Below are 26,807 nucleotides of genomic sequence, written 5' to 3' on the forward strand. Positions count from 1 at the left end.
TTGTAAGATGTAAACAGTGTCACTGCTGTACAAGGCTGCGTTGGGCATTTAGACTTTCTTACAAGGGTGATAATAATAATAATAATAATAATAATAAATTTTATTTTTATAGCGCCGACATATTCCGCAGCACTTTACATTTCAGAGGGGATTTGTACAGACAATAGACATTACAGCATAACAATAATCACATAGATCATAACAGAAACCAAGAGGAATGAGGGCCCTGCTCGCAAGCTTACAGTCTATGAGGAAAGAGGTAGACACGAAAGGTGGGTGGTAACAGTTGCTCTGATTGTATGGACCAGCCATAATGTTAAGTGTGTAACAGTACAGACACAGAGAGCTAATGGATGCATAAAGCATGTGGGAACATGATGCTGGGAACCTGGTTATGGTAAAACTTTTGGCTCTGCCACACAGGGATAGGTTAGGTTAATGTGTTGAGGCGATAGGCCAGTCTGAATAAATGCGTTTTCAGGACACGCTTAAAATTGTGGGGATTGGGGACTAATCGTATTGACCTGGGAAGTGCATTCCAATGAATTGGCGCGGCACGTGTAAAGTCTTGGAGACGGGAGTGGGAGGTTCTGACTATTGAGGATACTAACCTCAGGTCATCAGCAGAACGGAGGGCGCGGGTAGGGTGGTATACTGAAACAAGGGAGGAGATGTAGGGTGGTGCTGAGCCATGGAGGGCTTTGTGGGTGAGGGTAATAAGTTTATACTGAATTCTGGAGTGGATAGGTAGCCAGTGTAATGACTGGCACAAGGTAGAGGCATCGGTGTAACGATTGGTGAGGAATATGATCCTGGCTGCAGCATTCAAGACAGATTGGAGAGGGGAGAGTTTTGTAAGAGGGAGACCGATTAGAAGAGAGTTACAATAGTCGAGACGAGAATGAATAAGAGAAACAGTAAGAGTTTTTGCAGAGTCAAAAGTAATAAAAGGTCGAATTCTAGAAATGTTTTTGAGGTGCAGATGACAAGAGCGAGCCAGTGATCGAATGTGGGGGGCAAAGGAAAGCTCGGAATCAAGTATGACCCCAAGACAGCGGGCATGTTGCTGGGGAGTAATAGTGGAACCACAGACGGAAATGGCAATGTCGGGTGTAGGTACATTAGTAGCGGGAGGAAACACAAGAAGTTCAGTCTTTGACAGGTTCAGTTTCAGATATAGTGAGGACATGATATTAGACACAGCGTTTAGACAATCGCCAGTGTTTTCTAGAAAGGCTGGCGTGATGTCAGGAGAAGAAGCGTATAATTGGGTGTCATCAGCATAGAGATGGTACTGGAAACCAAATCTAATGATTGTTTGACCAATAGGGGCAGTGTACAAGGAGAAGAGGAGGGGGCCTAGAACCGATCCTTGAGGAACCCCAACAGTAAGGGGAAGGTGAGAGGAGGAGGAACCGGCAAAAGAAACAGTAAAGGAGCGGTCGGAGAGATAGGAGGAGAACCAGGAGAGAACGGTGTCCTTGAGGCCAATGGAATGGAGCATAGTGAGGAGGAGCTGATGATCCACAGTGTCGAATGCTGCAGAGAGATCCAAGAGAATTAGCATGGAGTAATGACCATTTGATTTAGCTGTTAGCAGATCATTAGAGACTTTACTGAGGGCAGTTTCAGTGGAGTGTAAAGAGCGGAAACCGGATTGGAGAGGGTCGAGAAGAGAGTTTTCTGAGAGATAGCGGATAAGACGGGAGTGGACCAGGCGTTCCAGGAGTTTAGGGATGAAGGGAAGATTAGAGACAGGTCTATAGTTAGCGGCACAGTTTTGGTCGAGGGATGGTTTTTTAAGTAGTGGATGTATGATGGCATGCTTAAATGAGGAGGGAAAAATACCAGAAGAGAGAGAGAGGTTAAATATTTTAGTTAGGTGAGGGGTGACAGCAGGGGAAAGGGACTGGAGGAGATGTGACGGAAATGGGTCACTGGTGCAAGTAGTTGGGCGAGAAGATGCAAGGAGCCTGCTTACTTCTTCTTCTGTGACTGGTTCAAAATCAGAGAGTGAGTTAGATGCAGTGGGGGAGGGAGGACAGTGCATGGTATGAGGGGATTGGGAGATAATTTCCTGTCGGATCTGGTCAATTTTTTCTTTGAAGTAATTGGCCAGATCGGTTGGCCAATGATCGGGTGATCACTTCAAAAGGGATTGTCAGAGATTTTAGAAAAAAAAATAAAGCCATGTTTATCTAAACAGTGCCACTCCTATCTGCGGATTGCACTTTTATTATAATGAACAGGACTGAGCTGCAATACCACATATAACCTATGGACAGGGTTGGCGCTGTTTTTTGTAATTGGCCAGTGATCGGGTGATCACTTCAAAAGGGATTGTCTGAGATTTTAGAAAAAAAAATAAAGCCATGTTTATCTAAACAGTGCCACTCCTATCTGCGGATTGCACTTTTATTATAATGAACAGGACTGAGCTGCAATACCACATATAACCTATGGACAGGGTTGGCGCTGTTTTTTTTTTTTTTTTTTTATAAAATAGCTATGATTTTGAACTATAAGTCTAAAACAGAAGACAAAAAGGGGTAAAGTCTGTGATTCTACATCTACCAACATACACTCGCTTGCAATCGTCTCATCGTAGTCATGAGAACGTGCTTTGCTTTGGCACCATCAATGAAGAAATTGCAATAAATAGGAAAAAAAAAAGAAAAACATTCATAACTGGACTGTAATAAATAGCAATAACTTAATAATCAATAAATATATTCTATATCTTCATGTATCTGAGTGGATGCATGGCATCAAGTAGTCTGCTCGGTCTCTTGGACCAATTACCAACATACTGTCAAAAAAAAAAAAAAAATTATATATATATATAAAAATCCCAAAATGAGTTCTGTATACAGCTCTGTTGTAGATGACATTAATGCAGCTCCCCATAAAGGCCTTCATGGTGGGCCACATTTGGCTAAAGTAGTTATCCTCAGCCATTTGGTGGGTTCTTCAGGTTCCCCGAGAGCTGGAGTAGGAAAATCTGAAGGCATCTTCCTTTCTGGCATAGCCTATGACTACTACTCAGGGACTCATATGGACAAGAAACAATGGCCATTCTTGTCTACATTGGATTCCATACACATTGGACAATGGCTGTATATCCAGGGCCAATGACGGGAATCGATCCTTTGGAAAGGCTTCCCTGATCTGATTGGATAGGATCTTATACAGTCTTTTACATGGAATATACAGTCATACCCCTGGGCCCTACTCCATATATTACCCAATTCTGCTAGATCAGTGGTGATGGCTGTGACCCACATCAACCAAAAAGGTCAAAGACAAAACGAGATACTCGGCCTGTCCGTACACCCCCCCCCATCCATTGTACTAAGGGTGGGTCAGTTATCTCCTATCAAAAATGAAACTTATACGGTTGGCGTTAACAGATCTGATCTTTTTTTGGCCAGGGCTATGGCTCATCTGACCTTCCATGGTGAAGCCACGATTGTTTATGACATGATCTAGTCTACTGTGCATTTTATAAGGGCCTAGAAGAGTCCCACTTTACCATAATTTTGGAGTAAAAAAAAACAAACAAAAAAACATGAAATGTAAGTGATGTCATAAATTACAATAACCTGTGGATCGTGGTAAAGTATGTCAATGGACTAAAGTAATATGTACTAAAGTAGCAAAAATTTTAATTAAACCCCAAAATACACAACTATCGGATTATGTAATACACTTGTTTTCTGATGTAACAAAAAGATATACAGGAAAAAAAAAAAAAACCTGACATGCATGATGTATAAATGCCGTTGCTTAAAAAGCTGGATATCGACCTTTCCAGTCAACACTGCTGGTGAGTCACGTATAGAAAAATCGTCGAAATGCCGCTCTCCTCTAAGACTAGTGTCTGCTGTCTACATCTCTCTTGCGGAGGGATTTCTTTTAAAATTTTTATCCTGGCACTCACTGGATAAATGCCACAACAGATTTCCATGATAGCTCCATGCCCAACCATCCTTGGTCCTCTTCTCCATTTCTGTCTTCCGGGAGACCACTATGGGGGGGAAATCTTGATCCCTTTCTTTGCCTTATTTCAGGAATGCAATACACACTGCCCCATGGCTATTCAAAAATAAAATCATACACATCCACATTTCTTAGCGGAATGTTGCCTCAAGGTATGGTAAACTAAATTGTCATCCAAAAATGAAACATCATCATCAAAGGCAATGGGCCTGCAACACGCTTGCTTCACCTTGTCATTAACCAACTTTTTCTTGATTGTCAAGTTTTTTAGAATTTGGTCGTAAGTTGTCTCTGGGTTATTGCAGGACCCACTGCAGTACCTGAACTTTAGTTCTTCCTTGGCTTCATAGCCCAATCCCAAGTCTGTCACATTCAAGTGTATCTCCCTAAGAACACATCCCTTGTTTCTCCTTTTTCTAGTATCCTTGCTCGTCTTTTTACTGGAATTCTGAGTGTCTGTTGTAGCAGCGAGTCTCCCTCTGTCTCGTCTGGGGAGGGATTGCTTGTTGGATGACCTCCGAAGTCTTTTTATCGTGTCCTGAATAAACTCCAACACATCTTCAAACTGATCTGGATAGTCTTCAGCTGCATTTTCAAGGATAGGAAAGAAAAAATTGAAATATTAAAATATCATAACCTATGAGCAATTTTAAAAATATCATGTAGCAACAGCTCCTAACATTATTGGCTTCTTTTTATATATGTAAATGAAGAATGCTACTATTTATTTTCCGTGACTGAAGAGTAAACACGTATTTCACATTTCTTAATAAAAGATTCATCATATTGGAAAAATGTGTCTATGTGGATGTTGTGTAATGTTTTTATGAGCATGCATTAATAATAAAATTGTGAATAGCCAAAATATAGGAAAACAAATACATTGCCAGTTAATTACACCAAGACAATAATTTTGTAAATTGGATTGTACTCGGTGATTGACCAATCGAAGCAATTATTACTAAATGGCTGACCATTTAATGCACAGCCTGAGTCTGTCAGAGTAGCCTCTCTTCTGGCCAATTAAGACTTGATCCAAAGAAGATTAATTAAAAGATTTTACTAAAAAACAATTAAATATTTTGTAATATTAGCTAAAAATCATCATACATTTCACCTTTTTAGTCATCAGATTTTTAGTATAATTGTGTATGTGCATCAAGAACTGACATTGGGTTAAAATATGTCTTGGCGTTACTGTTGCACCCATTGCGGTTCCTAAATTTTATCATAAAAAAAGATACCTATATTATTCTAGGGCTTGATTTTTTTATTTTTTTTTCATTATACACAAGGTAACATTTTGATCATTTCCAGCAACCTTCTGGGTAATTGCACAGTGTGCTCATAGTTGTAGTGCTTCACATAATGGGGTGGGAGGGATTTTTGCGGGCGGGAGATCCAATCACAGATAATACAAGGCTATGTGTATATTGTAATATATACAAGGTATGACTGGCTGGTTTATCAAAAAGATCTGTGCTGGTTCCAAACTATGTAACTGAGGCCACATACGTTAGCCATACATTTAAAAGTAGATCTATATGATTAATGACAAGTCTCTCATAATATCTGTACTAATAACACAACTCTACACCAACACTTAAAAACTTTCTTGATACAAGGAAAAGCGAGTTATAGATTCAATTTAGAAAATTATTATCTTAATACAGACAACAAACTACTTAAAAGTAAAATCTAGCTAAACAATAGTAAAACAAAGTGATCTTGAACCACTACAGATTTCCAAAACAAGAACTATTGAGACAGGCACAGACCCCTGTGGCATTGCACAGAGATTTCTATTACGGGAATCTGACACAATATCTAAGTAATAGGCAGATTCATAAATATTACAATTTAGATAAATGGGCGTCAAAAGCTAGGGGTGTGCCCATACATAATCTGAAGCTGTCCAGTCAGCTGACAGTATCTGACTGCAGGGACACACCCCTTTGGGATAAAGAATGGTAACACTTAGGCTGTAATGCAATAAGGCTGGTTTCACATTAGCGTTAGGAGGCACAGTGGACACTCGCCGTGAAGCTCCGCCCCCTGCCGCGCCTCGTTCGGTCAGCTCTGCCTATGGGCGCATGCTGCAGCATACGGCCTGCGTACCCCATCTTTAGCATTGGGTACGCAGGCATGCTTTTGCCACCGCATGTGTCCTTTTGACGGTGAGCCGACCTGCGCCAAACGCAGTGTTGCATTTTGGTGCGGTCGGCGCTACATACAGGCGATGACTAGATCGCCTATATGTAGCAGAGTTACAGCACTGCTATGAGCGTCGACCATAGGGTGGCGCTCATAGCAATCCGGCATCAAGGAGACCTCTGGTTGTTATGCCAACGAATCGCTGATCCCCGCTCACATGACGAGGGTCAGCAATGCGCGTATTTCCGGCCCAGTGGCCAAAAGCCCTTGTTAAATGCTGCTGTCAGCGTTTGACAGCAGTATTCAACAAGTTAATAGGCGCGGGTGGATCGCGATTCCACTTGTGCCTATTGCGGGCACATGTCAGCTGTTCAGAGCCCACATCAAAGCAGGGGTGTTGCCATCGGACGTACTATTCCGTCAGAAAGGGGTAATACAGGATGTAACTCAGGATCAGTAATGTAATGTATGTACACAGTGACTGCACCAGCAGAATAGTGAGTGCAGCTCTGGGGTATAATACATGATGTAACTCAGGATCAGTAATGTAATGTATGTACACAGTGACTGCACCAGCAGAATAGTGAGTGCAGCTCTGGGGTATAATACATGATGTAACTCAGGATCAGTAATGTAATGTATGTACACAGTGACTGCACCAGCAGACTAGTGAGTGCAGCTCTGGAGTATAATACAGGATGTAGCTCAGGATCAGTAATGTATTGTACGTACACAGTGACTGCAGCAGCAGAATAGTGAGTGCAGCTCTGGAGTATAATACAGGATGTAGCTCAGGATCAGTAATGTAATGTATGTACACAGTGACTGCAGCAGCAGAATAGTGAGTGCAGCTCTGGAGTATAATACAGGATGTAGCTCAGGATCAGTAATGTAATGTATGTACACAGTGACTGCAGCAGCAGAATAGTGAGTGCAGCTCTGGAGTATAATACAGGATGTAGCTCAGGATCAGTAATGTAATGTATGTACACAGTGACTGCACCAGCAGAATAGTGAGTGCAGCTCTGGAGTATAATACAGGATGTAGCTCAGGATCAGTAATGTAATGTATGTACACAGTGACTGCACCAGCAGAATAGTGAGTGCAGCTCTGGAGTATAAATACAGGATGTAACTCAGGATCAGTAATGTAATGTATGTACACAGTGACTGAACCAGCAGAATAGTGAGCGCAGCTCTGGAGTATAATACAGGATGTAACTGAAACAGTATAGATAGGATTCCATCAGCAGTAGATAGGAGAAAAATAGATGTAACTTATATTTTTATGTTGACACGGAGGCTTCTGCGCTCTCTGGTTTGTATATAATGCAATCCTAGAAGCTGGCACCTGTTCACACTTGCTTTATGTCAAGAGGTGCTGGTCAGTTTTTTTTATAGCAGTAGTCGTACTGACCATCCCTTCCTAAATGCCTAATATTACTGTACATATCCTGGTGCTTAGGTCACTTCACCCCCTTCAGGGATTACACCCTGCCATGTTGCTCCATTAATGCTGTCACTGACAGAAATGACAGAACAGCTGCTCTCATACCACGACCAGGCTCCTACATGCAAACGTCCCAGCACAGACTGCACCACAAACATCTGGGTGGGTGTCGTGTCCATGTTCCTGTAGTAAATCATACCACCCTGGAAACCAGCCAGTTGGGTTTCTTTAATGGATGCCTACTTCCACAAACATTGTAGCTCAGCGATATTGATTTCAATGTGGATGAGCTGCAATACCTCACGCAACCTGTGAACAGGTGTGGCGCTGTTCCTGAAAGAACGCAGCCATGTTTTTCTAATACTGCAAATCTGTTTAAATCGCAGTCACCCATGGAGACGAGTATAATCACCAGATGTGAAGTTTGCAAGTCAAAAGACCGCTCGCTGGTAGTACAAATAATAGTCGTCTCAGGTGTCCTCAGGAGCTTTCCTGGGTATAAGCTGCATACAAATGTGGATCAAGTTATTCACTTGTTCCATTGACATTCATGATGTCTTGTTTGCTTGATTACCCGTTCTTGCTCGGATGAATATTCTATTTGATTATGCAAATTTTTGATTCACAGGCTGCGTCAGTACAGGCGTCTTCTACATCCCGGACCCGGAGCTCCGGCATTGTGTTCTGCTGCCGCGCTAACATGAATGGCGATTATGGAATTCGGCTGCCGATATGGTATCATCTCAAAATCAGCAGGGATTTTGTTTAAAATTCTTTTATTTTATTGCTAATATCATACCTCCTAACTTTTGAAGAATAGAAAGAGGGACAAATGATGCGACGCGCGTCGTGGCACATCCAAGTCCATTTACCACAGCAGTGGCACTGAGGGGCATTCAGCAGACTCCTTAGGGGTACTTCACACTAAGCGAGATCGCTGATGCATCACCGATTTTGTGACGCAAACAGCGACCTCGCCAGCGATCTCGTTACGTGTGACACTTAGCAGCGACTGGCCCCCCCCGCTGCAATGTCGCTGATCGTGCTCGACTGTCCTGGGCCATTTTTGAACGCTGGTGTCCCGCTGGCCAGCATGCATCGCTGTGTTTGACACCGACAAGCGACCTCGTTAGCGACTCAGAAATCATGGACGCAGGCGGGAGTCGTCAGAATTGCTGCTGTGTGACAAGGTCCCAACGGCCGCCGTGATCGTTCCTGCGTCGTTGAGTAGATCTGACTGTTTCGCACCAGCGATCCTTACCAGGTCGTATCGTTGTCGGGATCGCTGGTGCGTCACTTAGTGTAACGGTACCCTTAGTCTGCAGGGCGCAGACCCAAATCTGGGACTGTCCACTGTTTCCAGGGGACTCCGGTCCCGAGTCCAGGTCAGTGCTACCGGGAGGCTGGACAGGAGGCCGCGAATCTCTAACCTTCCGACTTTTGGTCACCCAGGGTCGGAGCGACATCATCTGTGACTCCGGCTCATCTCTAGTTGGGACCTCTGGATTATTTTTTGTTTCTTCATTCACAGTCGGAGCCGCCAGAACATTCTCATCTTTATGTAGTGTCACTATACGACATCCGGATTTTTTGGTCTCTAGAAGGCCGTGTTCACACTTTTTTGTTTTCTGCAGGATCCGGACCAAACTACACAATAGCAATCTTCTCTTTATTTGATGCGTTTGTGGTGCAGACGTGAAACTGCGTTTTAAATATGCTTTTTATAGTACAGAAAAGTTTTCATTCTGCACTTAATAAAGTATCTGCAGTTTTTTTTACATGTGATTTTAGCTTCCACATAGAAGATGAGAGAAAAAGCATCTTTAGACCACAGGGGGCGCAGTTCTGATGAAATCACATCCACTTTGCTTGGAGAGTTCAACAGCAGAATTTCTGTGCAAAGAAACAGCAGGAAAAAACACAACATTTACGCTACGTGTGAACAGGGTGTAAATTGTTATGCAAATGTGATTCCGTGAAATTTCCACACTCTGTGGTCGGAAGATGCTGCTGAACTCTGCAATTTGAGTGCATTTCCTCTCTATAGGCTTCTGAAAAAAAAATGCATGAAAAAAAAAAAACGCTTGCATGTTTTTGTTAAAAACTCTGCTTCATATCTGCCCCAACATCTCATCAAATAAGAGGAAAAACGCACATAAAAAGCAGCAAACAATCAGATTGCCATTGCAATGTGTGGTGAGGACACGTGCAGAAAAAAGCGACAGAACGCAGCATTTGTGTGAACACGGCCTCAGCATTACTGTTTTATTACATGGGTTTAATAGTGAAATATCAAATCACACCGTTTTTATTTTATTTTTTTACGTCCTTTACCGATTCCCTTAAATAATCTTATCGCTGTGATGTGCGGGTTGTTACGAATACAGGGACACCAGATACAGTGCCTTGCGAAAGTATTTGGCCCCCTGGAACTTTTCAACCTTTCCCCCCCCCTTTTCCCACATATCATGCTTCAAACATAAAGACACCAAATGTAAATTTTTGGTGAAGAATCAACAACAAGTGGGACACAATTGTGAAGTTGAACGAAATGTATTGGTTATTTTAAATTTTTGTGGAAATTCAAACCTGAACAGTGGGGCGTGCAATATTATTCAGTCCCTTTACTTTCAGTGCAGCAAACTCACTCCAGAAGTTCATTGTGGATCTCTGAATGATCCAATGTTGTCCTAAAAGACTAATGATGATAAATATAATCCACCTGTGTGTAATCAAGTCTCCATATAAATGCACCTGCTCTGTGATAGTCTCAGGGTTCCGTTTGATGCACAGAGAGCATCATGAAGACCAACACAACAGGCAGGTCCGTGATACCGTTGTGGAGAAGTTTAAAGCTGGATTTGGATACAAAATTATTTCCAAAACTTTAAACATCCCAAGGAGCACTGTGCAAGTGATCATATTGAAATGGAAGGAGTATCATACCACTGCAAATCTACCAAGACCCGGCCGTCCCTCTAAACTTTCATCTCAAACAAGGAGAAGACTGATCAGAGATGCAGCCAAGAGGCCCATGATCACTCTGGATGAACTGCAGAGATCTACAGCTGAGGTGGGACAGTCTGTCCATCAGACAACAGTCAGTCGTACACTGCACAAATCTGGCCTTTATGGAAGAGTGGCAAGAAGAAAGCCATTTCTCAAAGATATCCATAAAATGTGTTGTTTAAAGTTTGCAACAAGCCACCTGGGAGACACACCAAACATGTGGAAGAAGGTGCTCTGGTCAGATGAAACCAAAATCAAACTTTTTGGCAACAATGCCAAACGATATGTTTGGCGTAAAGGCGACAGCTCATCACCCTGAACACACCATCCCCACTGTCAAACATGGTGGTAGCAGCATCAAGGTTTGGGCCTGCTATTCTTCAGTAGGGACAGGGAAGATGGATGGAGCCAAATACAGGACCATTCTTGAAGAAAACCTGTTGGAGTCTGCAAAAAACCTGAGACTGGGACGGAGATTTGTCTTCCAACAAGACAATGATCCCAAACAAAGCAAAATCTACAATGGAATGGTTCACAAATAAACGTATCCAGGTGTTAGAATGGCCAAGTCAAAGTCCAGACCTGAATCCAATTGAGAATCTGTGGAAAGAGCTGAAAAATGCTGCTCACAAACGATCTCCATCCAACCTCACTGAGCTCGAGCTGTTTGCCAAGGAAGAATTGGCAACAATTTCAGTCTCTTGTACAAAACTGATAGAGACATGCTGCAAGCAACTTGCAGCTGTAATCGCAGCAAAAGGTGGAGCAACAAAGTTAAAGGGGCCGAATAATATTGCACGCCCCACTTTTCAGTTTTTGAATTTCCACAAAAATTTAAAATGACCAATAAATTTCGTTCAACTTCACAATTGTGTCCCACTTGTTGTTGATTCTTCACCAAAAATCTACATTTGGTCTCTTTATGTTTGAAGCATGATATGTGGGAAAAGGTTGAAAAGTTCCAGGGGGCTGAATACTTTCACAAGGCACTGTATGTCCTTTTCATTTGCAGATTTGTGAGGTTTATTATTTAAAAAAAAAAAAAACGCTTTCAAAGTAACTTTTTTCATTATCAAGTGTATTCCATTATTTTTTAGTAATTTTATAGGATGAAAAAATAAATCTTAGGCCTCTTTCAGACATCAGTTTTTTGCCATCAGTCACAATCCGTCGTTTTTTTAAAAAAAAAAAAAAAACGGATCCATCAACTGATGCCATAGACTTTTATTAGCGACGGATTGTGATGGATGGCCTCATGCTTCATCCATCGGAAAATCTTTGTCCGTCAGCCGGAGACGACGGACAAAGTAACGTTTTTTGTGAACGTCGAAAAGTCGGACAGCGACGGATCCAGCGCCGTCCGTCGTTGGCTATAATGGAAGCCTATGGGCGCAGGATCCGTCGCTGTCCGTCACAATACGGAATCCAGTGACGGATTCCGTCTTTTAAAACGGAGCATGATGCCCGGAATAATCTTTCTTTATTTTAACCCCTGCGGCTGCTTTTTCCATTCTGGCAACAAAAAAAAAAAAAAAATTTCTCTCTAGAATCCTGTTCCTTTAAATTCCTGAAGCTCCAACATAGACGGATCCGTCAAAAGAAAGGATCCGGTGCATCAGTTTTTTACAATCTGCACAGGATCCGTTTTTTTTTTTTTCACATTTTGGCGGATTGTGAGTCTGATTGCAAAAAACTGATGTGTGAAGGAGGCCTAAGGCTCCTTTCACACATCCGTTTTTTTTTTTTTAAATCTGGCACGATGCTGCGAAAATTGTGAAAACCGGATCCGGAATTGGATCCGTTTTTTTCATACAGAATGTAATGATCGCCGCATCGTGCCGGATGGACATGCGGCGCCTCCGGGTTTTGATACATGCAAACATGCGCCATCCGGCGTCTGCAAAAAACGTTGGCTGCAACGTTTTTTTTGCAGCGCCAGACCAGCTTTTTCAACAGCGCATGCCCGGGCACTGTGAGTTTTAACCCCACAAGCGCGCATCTCTCTCTCTCCCCCTCCCCTTCTCTCTCTCTACCTTTCTTTGGCTGGCTCTCTCATCCCCCGCTCTCTCATCTCCCGCTCTCTCTCCGGCTGGCTCTCTCGTCCCCCGGTGCTGCGGCTCCTTTAAATGTCCTCCAAGCCGCATCAGGCGCCGCATGTACACCCGGTGTCACTGCTGCAGGCTGGATCCGGCGGCCCGGCTTTTCGCCGCACGCCGCCGGACCCCTGACACTGGATGTGTGAAAGAGGCCTTATTCTCCCTCCCTCATAGAAATACATAGAAATCCACAGTGTATCAGTATAATCTGCCTGTGGAGTCAGGGCCTACAGTACAGATCAAGTACACAAAATTCTCCCCATGACATCAGAGCTTGTGGCTCTGCAGCGCAGGTTTCCGCCTGGAATGTTGAGTTTGTGGGTTCAAGACCAGGGGAGACTCATGAAAATAGATAACATTACATGTTTGTAATTGCTGCTTATTATTCTTTACTACTTTTATAACAAAAAAATATATATTTTTCTTCATCTCCATATACAAGGGTCATAGAAATACATTGTTCTATATACACAATGTATTTCAATGTAAATGTATAATTTGCTCCTGAACTCACTGCCTGCAAAAGAGGTCAAGATTACCAAATTCTCCCATCTACAACATTGTAAACTATGGCTCGTTGGTAGAGCTGCAGCTTGCAAACATAAAGACACAAGTTTGCGTCACGGTACAAACTGATCACAGAAGAAGCAGTTAATATACTATTTAATTTATGCACTGAGCAGAGACAAGCGGCCCTGCCCCTGAGGAGCTACAGAGTGATGAAGAGAGAGAGGGGAGGATCAGAATCCAGGACAAAAGCTCTGACGTGATGGGACAGTTGAGAGCTATGGTTAATGTGATTATTCATATAAAGAAAAACCTGAACTATTCCACTTTTTACGCTGTTCATTAGAGCACACATTTCAGTTACACATTTTCTTTTAAACAGCTGACTTGACAGCTTTGTTGTATAGACTGGAACATAATGAGCAGAGTCATCACTAGATGATATGTGAATTATATACAGCTCCTTTGTACTGCTGAGACCTAGATAAGTCAGGATAGTAACACTATGTATGCTATGACAATACAGGAAGGAAGTGTGCGCTCCAATATGGCCTCCTCTATACAGACAATACAGGAGGGAAGTGTGCGCTCCAATATGGCCTCCTCTATACAGACAATACAGGAGGGAAGTGTGCGCTCCAATATGGCCTCCTCTATACAGACAATACAGGAGGGAAGTGTGTGCTCCAATATGGCCTCCTCTATACAGACAATACAGGAGGGAAGTGTGCGCTCCAATATGGCCTCCTCTATACAGACAATACAGGAGGGAAGTGTGTGCTCCAATATGGCCTCCTCTATACAGACAATACAGGAGGGAAGTGTGCGCTCCAATATGGCCTCCTCTATACAGACAATACAGGAGGGAAGTGTGCGCTCCAATATGGCCTCCTCTATACAGACAATACAGGAGGGAAGTGTGCGCTCCAATATGGCCTCCTCTATACAGACAATACATGAGGGAAGTGTGCGCTCCAATATGGCCTCCTCTATACAGACAATACAGGAGGGAAGTGTGTGCTCCAATATGGCCTCCTCTATACAGACAATACAGGAGGGAAGTGTGCGCTCAAATATGGCCTCCTCTATACAGACAATACAGGAGGGAAGTGTGCGCTCCAATATGGCCTCCTCTATACAGACAATACAGGAGGGAAGTGTGCGCTCCAATATGGCCTCCTCTATACAGACAATACAGGAGGGAAGTGTGTGCTCTGATATGGCCTCCTCTATGCGGACAATACAGGAGGGAAGGGTGTGCTCCAATAGTGTGCTCCAATATGGCATCCTCTATACAGACAATACAGGAGGGAAGTGTGTGCTCCAATATGGCATCCTCTATACAGACAATACAGGAGGGAAGTGTGCGCTCCAATATGGCCTCCTCTATACAGACAATACAGGAGGGAAGTGTGCGCTCCAATATGGCCTCCTCTATACAGACAATACAGGAGGGAAGTGTGCGCTCCAATATGGCCTCCTCTATACAGACAATACAGGAGGGAAGTGTGCGCTCCAATATGGCCTCCTCTATACAGACAATACAGGAGGGAAGTGTGCGCGCCAATATGGCCTCCTCTATACAGACAATACAGGAGGGAAGTGTGTGCTCCAATATGGCCTCCTCTATACAGACAATACAGGAGGGAAGTGTGTGCTCCAATAGTGTGCTCCAATATGGCATCCTCTATACAGACAATACAGGAGGGAAGTGTGTGCTCCAATATGGCCTCCTCTATACAGACAATGCAGGAGAGAAGTGTGTGCTCCAATATGGCCTCCTCTATACAGACAATGCAGGAAGTGTGTGCTCCAATATGGCATCCTCTATACAGACAATACAGGAGGGAAGTGTGCGCTCCAATATGGCTTCCTCTATACAGACAATACAGGAGGGAAGTGTGCGCTCCAATATGGCCTCCTCTATACAGACAATACAGGAGGGAAGTGTGTGCTCCAATATGGTCTCCTCTATACAGACAATACAGGAGGGAAGTGTGTGCTCCAATATGGCTTCCTCTATACAGACAATACAGGAGAGAAGTGTGTGCTCCAATATGGCCTCCTCTATACAGAGAATACAGGAGAGAAGTTTGTGCTCCAATATGGCTTCCTCTATACAGACAATACAGGAGGGAAGTGTGTGCTCCGATATGGCCTCCTCTATACATACAATACAGGAGAGAAGTGTGCGCTCCGATATGGCCTCCTCTATACAGACAATACAGGAGGGAAGTGTGCGCTCCAATATGGCCTCCTCTATACAGACAATACAGGAGGGAAGTGTGTGCTCCAATATGGCCTCCTCTATACAGACAATACAGGAGGGAAGTGTGTGCTCCAATATGGCCTCCTCTATACAGACAATACAGGAGGGAAGTGTGTGCTCCAATATGGCCTCCTCTATACAGACAATACAGGAGAGGAGTATGTGCTCCAATATGGCCTCCTCTATACAGACAATACAGGAGAGAAGTGTGTGCTCCGATATGGCCTCCTCTATACAGACAATACAGGAGAGAAGTGTGTGCTCCGATATGGCCTCCTCTATACAGACAATACAGGAGGGAAGTGTGAGCTCCAATATGGCCTCCTCTATACAGACAATACAGGAGGGAAGTGTGTGCTCCAATATGGTCTCCTCTATATAGACAATACAGGAGGGAAGTGTGTGCTCCAATATGGCCTCCTCTATACAGACAATACAGGAGAGAAGTGTGTGCTCCAATATGGCCTCCTCTATACAGACAATACAGGAGGGAAGTGTGTGCTCCAATATGGTCTCCTCTATACAGACAATACAGGAGAGAAGTGTGTGCTCCGATATGGCCTCCTCTATACAGACAATACAGGAGAGAAGTGTGTGCTCCGATATGGCCTCCTCTATACAGACAATACAGGAGGGAAGTGTGCGCTCCGATATGGCCTCCTCTATACAGACAATACAGGAGAGAAGTGTGTGCTCCGATATGGCCTCCTCTATACAGACAATACAGGAGGGAAGTGTGCGCTCCAATATGGCCTAGTCTATACAGACAATACAGGAGGGAAGTGTGTGCTCCAAAATGGCCTCCTCTATACAGACAATACAGGAGGGAAGTGTGCGCTCCAATATGGCCTCCTCTATAGAGACAATACAGGAGGGAAGTGTGCGCTCCAATATGGCCTCCTGTATACAGACAATACAGGAGGGAAGTGTGCGATCCAATATGGCCTCCTGTATACAGACAATACAGGAGGGAAGTGTGCGCTCCAATATGGCCTCCTCTATACAGACAATACAGGAGGGAAGTGTGCGCTCCAATATGGCCTCCTCTATACAGACAATACAGGAGGGAAGTGTGCGCTCCAATATGGCCTCCTCTATACAGACAATACAGGAGGGAAGTGTGCGCTCCAATATGGCCTCCTCTATACAGACAATACAGGAGGTAAGTGTGCGTTCCAATATGGCCTCCTCTATACAGACAATACAGGAGGGAAGTGTGCGCTCCAATATGGCCTCCTGTATACAGACAATACAGGAGGGAAGTGTGCGCTCCAATATGGCCTCCTGTATACAGACAATACAGGAGGGAAGTGTGCGCTCCAATATGGCCTTCTGTATACAGACAATACAGGAGGGAAGTGTGCGCTCCAATATGGCCTCCTCTATACAGACAATACAGGAGGGAAGTGTGCGCTCCAATATGGCCTCCTCTATACAGACAATACAGGAGGGAAGTGTGCGCTCCAATATGGCCTCCTCTATACAGACAATACAGGAGGGAAGTGTGCGCTCCAATATGTCCTCCTCTATACAGACAATACAGGAGGGAAGTGTGCGCTCCAATATGGCCTCCTCTATACAGACAATACAGGAGGGAAGTGTGCGCTCCAATATGGCCTCCTCTATACAGACAATACAGGAGGGAAGTGTGCGCTCCAATATGGCCTCCTCTATACAGACAATACAGGAGGGAAGTGTGCGCTCCAATATGGCCTCCTCTATACAGACAAAACAGGAGGGAAGTGTGCGCTCCAATATGGCCTCCTCTATACAGACAATACAGGAGGGAAGTGTGCGCTCCAATATGTCCTCCTCTATACAGACAATACAGGAGGGAAGTGTGCGCTCCAATATGGCCTCGGCTATACAGACAATACAGGAGGGAAGTGTGCGCTCCAATATGGCCTCCTCTATGCGGGCAATACAGGAGGGAAGTGTGTGCTCCAATATGGCCTCCTCTATACAGACAATACAGGAGGGAAGTGTGCGCTCCAATGTGGCCTAGTCTATACAGACAATACAGGAGGGAAGTGTGGGCTCCAATATGGCCTAGTCTATACAGACAATACAGGAGGGAATTGTGCGCTCCAAAATAGCCTCCTCTATACAGACAATACAGGAGGGAAGTGTGTGCTCCAATATGGCCTCCTCTATACAGACAATACAGCACAGAAGTGTGCGCTCCAATATGGCCGCCTCTATACAGACAATACAGGAGGGAAGTGTGCTCCAATATGGCCTCCTCTATACAGACAATACAGGAGGGAAGTGTGTGCTCCAATATGGCCGCCTCTATACAGACAATACAGGAGGGAAGTGTGCGCTCCAATATGGCCTCCTCTATACAGACAGTACAGGAGGGAAGTGTGCGCTCCAATATGGCCTTCTCTATACAGACAGTACAGGAGGGAAGTGTGTGCTCCAATATGGCCTCCTCTATACAGACAGAACAGGAGGGAAGTGTATACTCCAATATGGCCTCCTCTATACAGAGAATACAGGAGAGAAGTATGTGCTCCAATATGGTCTCCTCTATACAGAGAATACAGGAGAGAAGTGTGTGCTCCAATATGGCCGCCTCTATACAGACAATACAGGAGGGAAGTGTGTGCTCCAATATGGCCTCCTCTATACAGAGAATACAGGAGGGAAGTGTGTGCTCCAATATGGCCTCCTCTATACAGAGAATACAGGAGGGAAGTGTGTGCTCCAATATGGCCTCCTCTATACAGACAATACAGGAAGGAAGTGTGTGCTCCAATATGGCCTCCTCTATACAGACAATACAGGAAGGAAGTGTGTGCTCCAATATGGCCTCCTCTATACAGAGAATACAGGAGAGAAGTGTGTGCTCCAATATGGCCTCCTCTATACAGACAATACAGGAGGGAAGTGTGTGCTCCAATATGGCCTCCTCTATACAGACAATACAGGAGGGAAGTGTGCGCTCCAATATGGCCTCCTCTATACAGACAATACAGGAGGGAAGTGTGTGCTCCAATATGGCCTCCTCTATACAGACAATACAAAAGGGAAGTGTTTGCTCCAATATGGCCTCCTCTATACAGACAGTACAGGAGGGAAGATTGTGCTCCAATATGGCCTCCTCTATACAGACAGAACAGGAGGGAAGTGTGTGCTCCAATATGGCCTCCTCAATACAGACAATACAGGAGGGAAGTGTGTGCTCCAATATGGCCTCCTCTATACAGACAATACAGGAGGGAGGTGTGCGCTCCAATATGGCCTCCTCTATACAGACAATACAGGAGGGAAGTGTGCGCTCCAATATGGCCTCCTCTATACAGACAATACAGAAGGGAAGTGTGTGCTCCAATATGACCTCCTCTACACAGAGAATACAGCAGAAAAGTGTGTGCTCCAATATGGCCTAGTTTATACAGACAATACAGGAGGGAAGTGTGCGCTCCAAAATGGCCTCCTCTATACAGACAATACAGGAGGGAAGTGTGTGCTCCAATATGGCCTCCTCTATACAGACAATACAGGAGGGAAGTGTGTGCTCCGATATGGCCTCCTCTATACAGACAATACAGGAGGGAAGTGTGCTCCAATATGGCCTCCTCTATACAGAGAATACAGGAGAGAAGTGTGTGCTCCAATATGGCCGCCTCTATACAGACAATACAGGAGGGAAGTTTGTGCTCCAATATGGCCTCCTCTATACAAAGAATACAGGAGGGAAGTGTGTGCTCCAATATGGCCTCCTCTATACAGACAATACAGGAGGGAAGTGTGTGCTCCAATATGGCCTCCTCTATACAGGAAGAAGTGAGTGCTCCAATATGGCCTCCTCTATACAGATAATACAGGAGGGAAGTGTGTGCTCCAATATGGCCTCCTCTATACAGACAATACAGGAAGTGTGTGCTCCAATATGGCCTCCTCTATACAGACAATACAGGAGGGAAGTGTGTGCTCCAATATGGCCTCCTCTATACAGACAATACAGGAGGGAAGTGTGTGCTCCAATATGGCCTCCTCTATACAGACAATACAGGAGGGAAGTGTGTGCTCCAATATGGCCTCCTCTATACACACAATACAGAAGGGAAGTGTGTGCTCCAATATGGCCTCCTCTATACAGGAAGAAGTGAGTGCTCCAATATGGCCTCCTCTATACAGATAATACAGGAGGGAAGTGTGTGCTCCAATATGGCCTCCTCTATACAGACAATACAGGAAGTGTGTGCTCCAATATGGCCTCCTCTATACACACAATACAGGAGGGAAGTGTGTGCTCCAATATGGCCTCCTCTATACAGGAAGAAGTGAGTGCTCCAATATGGCCTCCTCTATACAGATAATACAGGAGGGAAGTGTGTGCTCCAATATGGCCTCCTCTATACAGACAATACAGGAAGTGTGTGCTCCAATATGGCCTCCTCTATACAGACAATACAGGAGGGAAGTGTGTGCTCCAATATGGCCTCCTCTATACAGACAATACAGGAGGGAAGTGTGTGCTCCAATATGACCTCCTCTATACACACAATACAGAAGGGAAGTGTGTGCTCCAATATGGCCTCCTCTATACAGACAATACAGGAAGTGTGTGCTCCAATATGGCCTCCTCTATACAGACAATACAGGAGGGAAGTGTGCGCTCCAATATGGCCTCCTCTATACAGACAATACAGGAGGGAAGTGTGTGCTCCAATATGGCCTCCTCTATACAGACAATACAGGAGGGAAGTGTGCGCTCCAATGTGGCCTAGTCTATACAGACAATACAGGAGGGAAGTGTGGGCTCCAATATGGCCTAGTCTATACAGACAATACAGGAGGGAATTGTGCGCTCCAAAATAGCCTCCTCTATACAGACAATACAGGAGGGAAGTGTGTGCTCCAATATGGCCTCCTCTATACAGACAATACAGCACAGAAGTGTGCGCTCCAATATGGCCGCCTCTATACAGACAATACAGGAGGGAAGTGTGCTCCAATATGGCCTCCTCTATACAGACAATACAGGAGGGAAGTGTGTGCTCCAATATGGCCGCCTCTATACAGACAATACAGGAGGGAAGTGTGCGCTCCAATATGGCCTCCTCTATACAGACAGTACAGGAGGGAAGTGTGCGCTCCAATATGGCCTTCTCTATACAGACAGTACAGGAGGGAAGTGTGTGCTCCAATATGGCCTCCTCTATACAGACAGAACAGGAGGGAAGTGTATACTCCAATATGGCCTCCTCTATACAGAGAATACAGGAGAGAAGTATGTGCTCCAATATGGTCTCCTCTATACAGAGAATACAGGAGAGAAGTGTGTGCTCCAATATGGCCGCCTCTATACAGACAATACAGGAGGGAAGTGTGTGCTCCAATATGGCCTCCTCTATACAGAGAATACAGGAGGGAAGTGTGTGCTCCAATATGGCCTCCTCTATACAGAGAATACAGGAGGGAAGTGTGTGCTCCAATATGGCCTCCTCTATACAGACAATACAGGAAGGAAGTGTGTGCTCCAATATGGCCTCCTCTATACAGACAATACAGGAAGGAAGTGTGTGCTCCAATATGGCCTCCTCTATACAGAGAATACAGGAGAGAAGTGTGTGCTCCAATATGGCCTCCTCTATACAGACAATACAGGAGGGAAGTGTGTGCTCCAATATGGCCTCCTCTATACAGACAATACAGGAGGGAAGTGTGCGCTCCAATATGGCCTCCTCTATACAGACAATACAGGAGGGAAGTGTGTGCTCCAATATGGCCTCCTCTATACAGACAATACAAAAGGGAAGTGTTTGCTCCAATATGGCCTCCTCTATACAGACAGTACAGGAGGGAAGATTGTGCTCCAATATGGCCTCCTCTATACAGACAGAACAGGAGGGAAGTGTGTGCTCCAATATGGCCTCCTCAATACAGACAATACAGGAGGGAAGTGTGTGCTCCAATATGGCCTCCTCTATACAGACAATACAGGAGGGAGGTGTGCGCTCCAATATGGCCTCCTCTATACAGACAATACAGGAGGGAAGTGTGCGCTCCAATATGGCCTCCTCTATACAGACAATACAGAAGGGAAGTGTGTGCTCCAATATGACCTCCTCTACACAGAGAATACAGCAGAAAAGTGTGTGCTCCAATATGGCCTAGTTTATACAGACAATACAGGAGGGAAGTGTGCGCTCCAAAATGGCCTCCTCTATACAGACAATACAGGAGGGAAGTGTGTGCTCCAATATGGCCTCCTCTATACAGACAATACAGGAGGGAAGTGTGTGCTCCGATATGGCCTCCTCTATACAGACAATACAGGAGGGAAGTGTGCTCCAATATGGCCTCCTCTATACAGAGAATACAGGAGAGAAGTGTGTGCTCCAATATGGCCGCCTCTATACAGACAATACAGGAGGGAAGTTTGTGCTCCAATATGGCCTCCTCTATACAAAGAATACAGGAGGGAAGTGTGTGCTCCAATATGGCCTCCTCTATACAGACAATACAGGAGGGAAGTGTGTGCTCCAATATGGCCTCCTCTATACAGGAAGAAGTGAGTGCTCCAATATGGCCTCCTCTATACAGATAATACAGGAGGGAAGTGTGTGCTCCAATATGGCCTCCTCTATACAGACAATACAGGAAGTGTGTGCTCCAATATGGCCTCCTCTATACAGACAATACAGGAGGGAAGTGTGTGCTCCAATATGGCCTCCTCTATACAGACAATACAGGAGGGAAGTGTGTGCTCCAATATGACCTCCTCTATACACACAATACAGAAGGGAAGTGTGTGCTCCAATATGGCCTCCTCTATACAGACAATACAGGAAGTGTGTGCTCCAATATGGCCTCCTCTATACAGACAATACAGGAGGGAAGTGTGCGCTCCAATATGGCCTCCTCTATACAGACAATACAGGAGGGAAGTGTGTGCTCCAATATGGCCTCCTCTATACAGACAATACAGGAGGGAAGTGTGCGCTCCAATATGGCCTCCTCTATACAGAGAATACAGGAGGAAAGTGTGCGCTCCAATATGGCCTCCTCTATACAGAGAATACAGGAGGGAAGTGTGTGCTCCAATATGGCCTCCTCTATACAGACAATACAGGAGGGAAGTGTGCTCCAATATGGCCTCCTCTATACAGACAATACAGGAGGGAAGTGTGCGCTCCAATATGGCCTCCTCTATATAGACTATACAGGAGGAAAGTGTGCGCTCCAATATGGCCTCCTCTATACAGAGAATACAGGAGGGAAGTGTGTGCTCCAATATGGCCTCCTCTATACAGACAATACAGGAGGGAAGTTTGTGCTCCAATATGGCCTCCTCTATACAGACAATACAGGAGGAAAGTGTGCGCTCCAATATGGCCTCCTCTATAGAGACAATACAAGAGGGAAGTGTGTGCTCCAATATGGCCTCCTCTATACAGAGAATACAGGAGGGAAGTGTGTGCTCCAATATGGCCTCCTCTATACAGACAATACAGAAGGGAAGTGTGTGCTCCAATATGGCCTCCTCTATACAGACAATACAGGAAGTGTGTGCTCCAATATGGCCTCCTCTATACAGACAATACAGGAGGGAAGTGTGCGCTCCAATATGGCCTCCTCTATACAGACAATACAGGAGGGAAGTGTGTGCTCCAATATGGCCTCCTCTATACAGACAATACAGGAGAGAAGTGTGCGCTCCAATATGGCCTCCTCTATACAGAGAATACAGGAGGAAAGTGTGCGCTCCAATATGGCCTCCTCTATACAGACAATACAGGAGGGAAGTGTGCGCTCCAATATGGCCTCCTCTATACAGAGAATACAGGAGGAAAGTGTGCGCTCCAATATGGCCTCCTCTATACAGAGAATACAGGAGGGAAGTGTGTGCTCCAATATGGCCTCCTCTATACAGACAATACAGGAGGGAAGTGTGCTCCAATATGGCCTCCTCTATACAGACAATACAGGAGGGAAGTGTGCGCTCCAATATGGCCTCCTCTACACTCACTGGCCACTTTATTAGGTACACCATGCTAGTAATGGGTTGGACCCCCTTTTGCCTTCAGAACTGCCTCAATTCTTCGTGGCAGAGATTCAACAAGGTGCTGGAAGCATTCCTCAGAGATTTTGGACCATATTGACATGATGGCATCACACAGTTGGCGCAGATTTGTCGGCTGCACATCCCTGATGCGAATCTCCCGTTCCACCACATCCCAAAGATGCTCTATTGGATTGAGATCTGGTGACTGAGGAGGCCATTTGAGTACAGTGAACTCATTGTCATGTTCAAGAAACCAATCTGAGATGATTCGAGCTTTATGACATGGCGCATTATCCTGCTGAAAGTAGCCATCAGATGTTGGGTACATTGTGGTCATAAAGGGATGGACATGGTCAGCAACAATACTCAGGTAGGCTGTGGCGTTGCAACGATGCTCAATTGGTACCAAGGGGCCCAAAGAGTGCCAAGAAAAAATTCCCCACACCATGACACCACCACCACCAGCCTGAACCGTTGATACAAGGCAGGATGGATCCATGCTTTCATGTTGTTTACGCCAAATTCTGACCCTACCATCCGAATGTCGCAGCAGAAATCGAGACTCATCAGACCGGGCTACGTTTTTCCAATCTTCTACTGTCCAATTTCGATGAGCTTGTGCAAATTGTAGCCTCAGTTTCCTGTTCTTAGCTGAGAGGAGTGGTACCCAGTGTGGTCTTCTGCTGCTGTAGCCCATCTGCCTCAAAGTTCGACGCACTGTGCGTTCAGAGATGCTCTTCTGCCTACCTTGGTTGTAACGGGTGGCAATTTGAGTCACTGTTGCCTTTCTATCAGCTCGAACCAGTCTGCCCATTCTCCTCTGACCTCTGGCATCAACAAGGCATTTCCGGCCACAGAACTGCCGCTCACTGGATTTTTTTTCTTTTTCGGACCATTCTCTGTAAACCCTAGAGATGGTTGTGCGTGAAAATCCCAGTAGATCAGCAGTTTCTGAAATACTCAGACCAGCCCTTCTGGCACCAACAATCATGCCACGTTCAAAGGCACTCAAATCACCTTTCTTCCCCATACTGATGCTCGGTTTGAACTGCAGGAGATTGTCTTGACCATGTCTACATGCCTAAATGCACTGAGTTGCCGCCATGTGATTGGCTGATTAGAAATTAAGACTTAACACACAGTTGGACAGGTGTACCTAATAAAGTGGCCAGTGAGTGTATATAGACAATACAGGAGGAAAGTGTGCGCTCCAATATGGCCTCCTCTATACAGACAATACAGGAGGGAAGTGTGTGCTCCAATATGGCCTCCTCTATACAGAGAATACAGGAGGGAAGTGTGTGCTCCAATATGGCCTCCTCTATACAGACAATACAGGAGGGAAGTGTGCGCTCCAATATGGCCTCCTCTATACAGACAATACAGGAGGGAAGTGTGCGCTCCAATATGGCCTCCTCTATACAGACAATACAGGAGGGAAGTGTGCGCTCCAATATGGCCTCCTCTATACAGACAATACAGGAGGGAAGTGTGTGCTCCAATATGGCCTCCTCTATACAGACAATACAGGAGGGAAGTGTGTGCTCCAATATGGCCTCATCTATACAGACAATACAGGAGGGAAGTGTGTGCTCCAATATGGCCTCCTCTATACAGACAATACAGGAGGGAGGTGTGCGCTCCAATATGGCCTCCTCTATACAGACAATACAGGAGGGAAGTGTGCGCTCCAATATGGCCTCCTCTATACAGACAATACAGGAGGGAAGTGTGTGCTCCAATATGGCCTCCTCTATACAGAGAATACAGGAGGGAAGTGTGTGCTCCAATATGGCCTCCTCTATACAGACAATACAGGAGTGAGGTGTGCGCTCCAATATGGCCTCCTCTATACAGACAATACAGGAGGGAAGTGTGCGCTCCAATATGGCCTCCTCTATACAGACAATACAGGAGGGAAGTGTGTGCTCCAATATGGCCTCATCTATACAGACAATACAGGAGGGAAGTGTGTGCTCCAATATGGCCTCCTCTATACAGACAATACAGGAGGGAAGTGTGTGCTCCAATATGGCCTCCTCTATACAGAGAATACAGGAGGGAAGTGTGTGCTCCAATATGGCCTCCTCTATACAGACAGAACAGGAGGGAAGTGTGCTCCAATATGGCCTCCTCTATACAGACAATACAGGAGAGAAGTGTGTGCTCCAATATGGCCTCCTCTATACATACAATACAGGAGAGAAGTGTGTGCTCCAATATGGCCTCCTCTATACAGAGAATACAGGACAGAAGTGTGTGCTCCAATATGGCCTCCTCTATACAGACAATACAGGAGGGGAGTGTGTGTTCCAATATGGCCTCCTCTATACAGAGAATACAGGAGGGAAGTGTGTGCTCCAATATGGCCTCCTCTATACAGACAATACAGGAGGGAAGTGTGTGCTCCAATATGGCCTCCTCTATACAGACAATACAGGGGAGAAGTGTGTGCTCCAATATGGCCTCCTCAATACAGAGAATACAGGAGGGAAGTGTGTGCTCCAATATGGCCTCCTCTATACAGACAATACAGGAGGGAAGTGTGCGCTCCAATATGGCCTCCTCTATACAGACAATACAGGAGGGAAGTGTGTGCTCCAATATGGCCTCCTCTATACAGACAATACAGGAGGGAAGTGTGTGCTCCGATATGGCCACCTCTATACAGACAATACAGGAAGGAAGTGTGTGCTCCAATATGGCCTCCTCTATACAGAGAATACAGAAGGGAAGTGTGTGCTCCAATATGGCCTCCTCTATACAGACAATACAGGAGGGAAGTGTGTGCTCCAATATGGCCTCCTCTATACAGACAGAACAGGAGGGAAGTGTGTGCTTCAATATGGCCTCCTCTATACAGACAATACAGGAGGGAAGTGTGTGCTCCAATATGGCCTCCTCTATACAGACAATACAGGAGGGAAGTGTGCGCTCCAATATGACCTCCTCTATACAGACAGAACAGGAGGGAAGTGTGTTCTTCAATATGGCCTCCTCTATACAGACAATACAGGGGAGAAGTGTGTGCTCCAATATGGCCTCCTCTATACAGACAGAACAGGAGGGAAGTGTGTGCTTCAATATGGCCTCCTCTATACAGACAATACAGGAGGGAAGTGTGTGCTCCAATATGGCCTCCTCTATACAGACAGAACAGGAGGTAAGTGTGTGCTTCAATATGGCCTCCTCTATACAGACAATACAGGAGGGAAGTGTGTGCTCCAATATGGCCTCCTCTATACAGACAATACAGGAGGGAAGTGTGCGCTCCAATATGGCCTCCTCTATACAGACAGAACA

General features: G+C 45.2%; 1 protein-coding gene across 1 annotated transcript in view; it reads right to left on the reverse strand.

The window, feature by feature from the left end:
* Positions 1-3,641: 3,641 nt before the first annotated feature.
* GDNF (glial cell derived neurotrophic factor) overlaps positions 3,642-26,807 on the reverse strand; it is a 71,775-nt gene continuing 48,609 nt past the window's right edge. Inside the window, exon 3 of the mRNA XM_073543961.1 lies at positions 3,642-4,584. Within this exon, the coding sequence (XP_073400062.1) occupies positions 4,112-4,584 (473 nt within the window). The 3' untranslated portion in view covers positions 3,642-4,111. The remainder of the gene's footprint in view (positions 4,585-26,807) is intronic.

Source organism: Dendrobates tinctorius, unplaced genomic scaffold, assembly GCF_039654945.1.
Source record: "Dendrobates tinctorius isolate UK_male_01 unplaced genomic scaffold, ASM3965494v1 ptg000135l, whole genome shotgun sequence".
In the NCBI taxonomy this organism is placed as follows: Eukaryota; Metazoa; Chordata; class Amphibia; order Anura; family Dendrobatidae; genus Dendrobates; species Dendrobates tinctorius.